Source organism: Sprattus sprattus (genome assembly GCF_963457725.1).
Source record: "Sprattus sprattus genome assembly, chromosome: 12".
NCBI classification, from domain to species: domain Eukaryota; kingdom Metazoa; phylum Chordata; class Actinopteri; order Clupeiformes; family Clupeidae; genus Sprattus; species Sprattus sprattus.
In genome coordinates, this window is record NC_137910.1 from 5,051,704 (window position 1) to 5,059,203 (window position 7,500).

Below are 7,500 nucleotides of genomic sequence, written 5' to 3' on the forward strand. Positions count from 1 at the left end.
CTTCTGGCCTAAACTTAACATAAAACTAAACATGCTCAAAACTCAAAACAGTACTTGCATTAGAGCTTGCATTGGAATCACAGGAAAGCAGTCCAGCACCAGCGCATGTGTGTGTGTGTGTGTGTGTGTGTGTGTGTGTGTGTGTGTGTGTGTGTGTGTGTGTCTGACTGAAAGAGAGAGGGGGGGGGGGGGGGGGGGAGAGAGAAAGAAAACAGAATCAGAGCATGAACATGCCATGATTAAGAAATTTGGTGAGCATGATTTATGTTCCACTGGACCATCACCACTCACTGTCAATCTCATAGTAGGAATGTCAGCGCTCCCAGCTGTACCCCAGTACATGTGCGTGTGTGTGTGTGTGTGTTTATGTGTGTGTGTGTTTGCGTGTGTGTTGTTGTATGTGTGTGTGTGTGCACAGGTGGTAGGCACTTTTTACTGGATGACATGCCATTCTTCATTAAGGAGAGACTCCGCAGCCTGTTCCATCTAAAGCCTGTGTTTGTGTTTTTGTGTGTGTGTGTGACTGTGTGTGTGTGACTGTGTGTGTGTGTGTGTGTGTGTGTGTCACTGTATGCGTGCGTGTGTGTGTGTGTGTGTGCCACTGGCAGTCTACTGGGGAAGTCCTCTGATGCTGTAGCATGCCATGTTGACACACAGCTACAGCCATACCAAACGCCACACCTGTGATCACTGTGCAAACACACACACACACACACACACACACACACACACCTGTGATCACTGTGCACAAGGAAATCACCGATGGATTTAAAGGCACAGTCTGTGATTCGGTTTTCTGAAAGGTTGCTGATATTTGAGCTCAACAGCCAAACAAATTGCACCTCTCCCTTCCGTGGTTCTGAAGCACCGTGTTGGTCGGCTGGGATTGTTTACGGCTCGGTCACAGCCACTTTCTTCGTCATCAAGAGCCAGGACTGTGTATGAACACCAGAGTGTTTATGAGCACAAACACTGGATGGACTGCTAGAGGACTGTCTGGAGCAATTTGCTGAATTTGACAAAAAGTGTTTGGGATGAGAATGGCTGACTACACCTTTAACATCCTCCATCATGTTCAGGGTGCAGCGATCTGCTCACCTGCCTGTTGTTGCTGTGCAATCTCTCTCCCTTTAACATACTCCCCCCCCCCCCCCCCCTCTTCTCTTTCCCTGTCTTTTTACTCCCTCTTTCTTTGGCTCTTATTCTTCTTTTTCCCCCCACTCTCATTACCTCTCTCTCTCTCTCTCTCTCTCTTTACCTCTCTCTCTCTTTCTTTCTTTCTCTCTCTCTCTGTACATCTGCTCTCGCTTACGTGGGCTATGCATGATCTGAGGAGTGTGTTCAGGCCTTCGCTGACAGTGTGTTGGGTGTGAGTGTGTGTGTGTGTGTGTGTGTGTGTGTGTTGGGTGTGATGGTGCCAGCAGTAGAGCTCCTTTGCCAGTGATAAAGAATGGGAGCCAGACTCCTGCATAGGGCCCTGGGCTCACTTCAGCTATTTGGACACATTTACCAGATCAAGCCTACCTCTAGTTCGACATATTTTACAGTGTTTGTGTGTGTGTGTGTGTGTGTGTGTGGGTGTGCTGTAGTGTGCATGAATAACTAAGGTTGTTGCATGACATCTGTGTGAACTAATGTGTTTTTATATCCAACTGTCTTAGTCAATTTGTGTTTTTTGTCATGCATTGGAACAGTAACAGGAGTGTGTATGCATGTGTTGGCGTGTGTTTGTGTGTGTGTGTGTTGGCGTGTGTTTGTGTGTGTATGTGTGTGTGTGTGAGAGAGAGAGAGGGGGGGGGGAAGAGAGAGAAAGAGAGAGAGAGGACTTCCTGTGATCCCGTGCTCCTGTGACGTGTGTTTGCGTGTGAATAAGTGCTGTGGTCAGGAGAAGAGGAGGGTATAGGTTTGGAAAATGGCTCAGGAGCTCCACAAGGCTCAGGCTGATCTGATTATGTGACAGAATTCCCACTGAGAACACAGGAGAATTCCACTGAGAACACAGGAGAATTCCCACTGAGAACACAGAATAATTCCACTGACAACACAGGAGAATTCCACTGAGAACACAGGAGAATTCCCACTGAGAACACAGGAGAATCCCTCCACAGAGAACACAGGAGAATTCCACTGAGAACACAGGAGAATTCCACTGAGAACACAGGAGAATTCCACTGAGAACACAGGAGAATTCCACTGAGAACACAGGAGAATTCCACTGAGAACACAGGAGAATTCCCACTGAGAACACAGGAGAATTCCACAGAGAACACAGGAGAATCCCTCCACAGACCTCTGAGCCACCTCACAGATCCCCACATCACACAGCCCCACATCACACAGCACAGCCCGACCGCACACAGCACAGCCCCAGAGCACACAGCACACAGCACAGCCCATAAAGACTCCATTCCACAGCCCTGGACCAGCACAGAAAAGCACTCCTCTATATGGATGCTTAAAGATCACTGACCAGACAATAATAACATCAACTAAACTGTTAATGTCCCTTATATTGCATCGGGTACTAATGTTAATTTGAACTACTGCTTCGACTCTTTTACACTTTTATCACTAGTAAATCTACATTTTCTGCTTTGTCTGTTACCTACTGCAAGCCCTAATACCATTACCAATAATACTCATGCCATTACTCTCCTTAAGAATGGTATTACTATTACAGATGCTAATGCAAGTAGATGTATAATGCCATAATGTCATTGGTGGCCAAGGAGGCGAGGATGATTTTTTTAAAATCATGTGTGCAAGCTATGGTGTATTTAACTTCATGCACAGAACCGTGCCAGAGGTAAATCCAGTGACTCGTAATCCACTATTGAAAGGGTGTGAACATCTTTATTGGTAGACTGTGTGTGTGTGTGTGTGTGTGTGTGTGTGTGTGTGTGTGTGTGTGTGTGTGTGTGTGTGTGTGTGTGTGTTTATGTGTCTTCGAAGCCTGTTGTAGCTTCCTGACCTCATCTGTTTGTGTTGTGAAGACATTTGTGTGTTACCATCCTATCAATAGCGGATTCTCCCATGTGATTTTCATATAACTGTCTGATCCATGTTAATAGCATATATTGTGTGTTTTGTGTTTCAGGTGATGGATGAGACAAACACACAGATTGCCTGGCCATCCAAACTCAAGATAGGAGCCAAGTCCAAAAAAGGTGAATGTCGTCCCCCTGTTTGCCAAACTTGCCGTTTTTAACCCCTCTGATCTGTCTGTGTGGAAAGGCATATGGAATTGGGGAATGAACAGGGTGATCTCTGAGAGGGTCAGTGTCTTAATACGTGTTAATGTGTAAATTAGTGTGTGTGTGTGTGTGTGTGTGCATTTGTGTGTGTGTGTGAATGAGTGAGTATGAGTATGTTATCCGTGAGATAGAGTTTTTTTCGTGCTCTGGAGGTGCCTGTCTTTGAGTGTGGGTTTTGAAAGGTTGTTCCGAGAACAGTCTCTGTGTGTGTGTGTGTGTGTGTGTGTGTGTGTGTGTGTGTGTGTGTGTGTGTGTGTGTGTGTGTCTCTCTCTCTCTCTCTGTCTTTCTTTCTTTGTGTGTGTGTGTGTGTGTGTGTGTGTGTGTGTGTGTCTCTCTCTCTCTCTGTCTTTCTTTCTTTGTGTGTGTGTGTGTGTGTGTGTGTGTGTGTATTTTATGGGTGTCCTGTGTGATGTGACCCCTCATTCCTCCCCCTTTAGAGAGAGGGGCAGTGCATTGCCATCATGCCAGATGTGGAATCCAACAACATTACGTAACATCCTGACTATGGCCATGAAGAAAATCATGAGTTTTCAGAAAGAGAGAAATGGGGAGAAAGAGCAGAGATAGATTAAGAAATGAAAAACAAATGGATGGGGAAAAGAAAGTGACATATATAAGTTAAGAGAGGATAACTGTCAGAGAAAAAGAATGTGGTAAAAATGGCTAGGCCTTCTTGAACTCTGTGCCTTTTTTGTCTAGTGAGTATGTTAGGATAGCATGAGGTAATGGTCCCATATGCTTTGTGTTTACATACTTGATGTTTGTAATTACACTTGACATGGCAACCATTAAAGAGACAGTGATACAGTATGCAACAATTTGCCACCTTTTGAAGCATGTTTTTATAGGCAAGACGTATCATCTTCTAATTCATCTTGGCATGTGAAGGAAAGATACACAGACCTGTTGTTCCAACTAGCTGCCTAGGCTCTGCGATATGCAGTTCTGTGGTCGGAGTGGACCAACCCACGAAAATGTAGAAAAGATTTCACAGCACGACATCACCAACTATATTGCCAAAAGACAAAAGTAAGCATGCTAGCAAGTAGGGGTTAGATTGCTAGTTTTCAACCAGAAGTCCTTACTGCTGTTTTTAAGTCTACATTCTTTATGGAACTCCTGACTGTGACAAGGCCTGCAGTGAAGGGAGATTTAGAGTAGAGACAGATTTCTGAAGAGTTAAAGAGTAAGGAATGAAAGAAGGGGTGGAGGAGGGAGAAGGGGAGAGAGTGAGAGATTGAGGGGGGGGGGAGGAGAGGTAGAGAGAGAGAGAGAAGGAAAGAAGGAAAGAAATAGAGAGAAAAAGAGAGCGAGAGAGAGAGTGAGCAAGACCTAATCTCAGCTGTTGTCCATTCAGAAAAGCTGTTAGGCATCCAGAGGGAGTGAAGAGTTCATATCTTGTGTTCAGACACGCGATTTGTTGGCTCACAACCCCGAACATATTGCGTAAACGCAGAACAAGGGGGAAAACATGTCCACCAATCACCAGCCTTTATCTTCTCTGAGACTAAACCATCTCACGCTTTTATCACAAAAATGACAGACAGACAGACACGCATTTTATGAAAAACATTGAACATGTTGGCGTTATCCTACATTATTTATTGCATATTAACCATCATACTTTCCATTGTCACGTTCCTGTGAATCTGTACGTTCAGACAACATGGAACTAAAGAAAGCCACACAGAATTCCTCAACTGATAATCACCATGTGACCGCACACTCTAGCTGTTCCCATGAAAAGAATAAATCAAGCCGAAGAAAAGTGGTTATTTGAGAGCTATAGGCAATCGTGCCTTAACAGCATCATAAATCCATCACCATACTGTTAAACCTGTGAAACATACTCCAGTGCCTTTTTTTACGGCCATAACAGCGTGCAGGACTGGGAGGGCCTTTGAGCAGGGGTTATCTGGGTTGACAGATATTAGGGGTGGGATACTAGGTCTCTTGACACCTCACGATTTGATTCGATTTGATTCCGATTCAGAGGTCAACGATTCGATTCTAAATCGATTATTGATTTTAAACCGATTATCGATTTCAACATAAATGGATGTGTAAAAAAAAAAAAAAAAAAATCCATTTTATGTTGAAATGCAAGCTGCATCGATTATTGCATTGCTCATAGAAAGTCAAAATTGTGACAAGAAAAAAGCTTTTTTTCGATAATCAATCGATAATTGCATTTCAACATACATTTTTTTTTTTTATTACAAAATCAATTATAAACTTTTCTGAATCGAGACAGAATCATTTTAGAGATAATCGAGAAAAATCGATTAATCTATTTCCCCCCACCCCTAACAGATATAGACGGGGACTTGATGTACACACCAGTCTTTTGAGTGCTTCCCAGTCTCCCCATTCTGATGGTGTCAGTGGCCTAATCCCATATCTTTTTTCGATTGTTTCCCCCCCAACCCCTTGTTTTTGAGGCCCCCCCGTGTCTTGATTCGCCCCCTCAAAACAGAGGGGGGGAGGGGTTGAAAAATCCCCTGATGAAATAGGACGACCTTTCAAGACCCCTGCCTGCCTGCACTGCTTTAAGAGAAGTGGGGACAAGTGCAGCGGTGTAGGGCATCATAGGCCCTCACAGGGATGTGTGGAAAAGTAGAAACTGGGGGACTGTCAAACACTAATCATTCTTAAAACTCAAAATATTCATGTTAGGTGACATCGAGCATACTGATCACTATTGTTTTTAAAAAGAAAATGTATATAGTGTATTGGAAGAATGTATAGCCCGCCAGTCAGTATAGGTAAAAAAAATATCCCGACTGGATGCAGCGGTGAAAAGGCTTATATTTATGCATTTCTTTACTCACTGGTGTATCTTTCTCATAAGCTATTTCAGTGTTGTACTGCCTAGAGACATTTCTTCCCTGCACTGATAGCAGATGCAGATGCAGGTGCTGCTGGATTTAATTTCATAGTTTCATGCACGGGACATGGAAATAGCTAGCCTGACGATGTCTTACTCATAATTCTAGTCACAATATGAGTTTAAGGCCGAATCTCGATTCTTCTCCTTGCCCCTTTTGCTTAATCTTGTCTTAGTCTTAACCCTAGCACTTGCAAGTGTAAGGGCCAAGGGCTGAGATCTTTCCCCTATGAAATGAGACGCCACTAGGTTTCGGGTACGTCATGCGTGACTGTATGAGCTATGAAACTAGCGATTTAAAAAAAAGTCTAATGAAGAACATGGTTGCAAATATATATGTATACAACTGTGTAGAGCACGAAACAAGACTTTCGTCATTTTTAAATTAATTATAAGCCAAAAATACTTACATGTAGTGTATTTAGCATGATAGCTGGCAAGCTACCATATAAGCCAATGGAGTGGTGGTATACGCGCTAAATGTATCCTAAAACTACCGTTTGAAAGCTTCAGTTAAGACCTAAAATACTATACATCGTTCGAGTAGCACATTTCAGATCAAACCGAGTCATTATAAACATATAAAAACTTGTGTAGATAGCTTTATTCATGTAAAATATTCCTCGCTTCAAGCAGCCATGTTTTTTTGAAAATTCCCGAGCTGGTTTCGCGGTGTGCTCTGGGATAGCCCTTGGAGTTAAGGTAGCCCTCCGATCATCTCAAAAACGAGGGCCATACACCCCTTAACCTTACCCCTTAATCTTGATCAAGTTGGGTATTGAGACACCACTAGCTCTCACATGAACGCGCAATTTCAAGGGTAAGGGGTAAGATAAGGGGTAAGGGGAAGTATTGAGATTGGGCCTAATACTGCTCCATGGGGCTGTGATTATGGGGCATGTTTTAACCGAACCAGGGGAAAAAAATGCCTCTTCGCTCAATTGGATATACCTAGAACCAATCAGAGCAACGTAGTATCACGGGGACAGCTGATGCATTAAAATTTTACCGAATTCCGTAGGAAAGACGACAAAAACATACCTTGATCGCGTTTCTCTGTTCCTCTTTAAAAATGTATGTGCTGTCAATGTCTTCTAAAACAGACTTGAATCCCCAAATTTGAGCTCTCCAGTGGCAGCCATGTTTGTTGAAAACTAATTCAACCCAAGCGTTGGTGACGTAGTTGATTATGTTACGGTTGATCTTTTGTCCATCATATAAAGCCGGCCCTGACAATTTGATTGGTCCGGACGAATCCTACCTTCTGATAATTTTTCCCCAAAGGAGCAGTGCCAGACTGAACTTCCAGACCTCAAATGTTGTGGGCGGGGCTAAATTCGGTCTGGTATCCATGCTAG

The 7,500-nt window shown here is 43.6% G+C and overlaps 1 protein-coding gene across 1 annotated transcript in view; it reads left to right on the forward strand.

The window, feature by feature from the left end:
- LOC308372963 (protein bicaudal C homolog 1-B-like) overlaps nt 1-7,500 on the forward strand; it is a gene marked incomplete at its 5' end in the record, with an annotated part of 61,431 nt that overhangs the window by 18,312 nt on the left and 35,619 nt on the right. Inside the window, one exon of the mRNA XM_080848337.1 lies at nt 3,098-3,167. Within this exon, the coding sequence (XP_080704463.1) occupies nt 3,098-3,167 (70 nt within the window). The remainder of the gene's footprint in view (nt 1-3,097; nt 3,168-7,500) is intronic.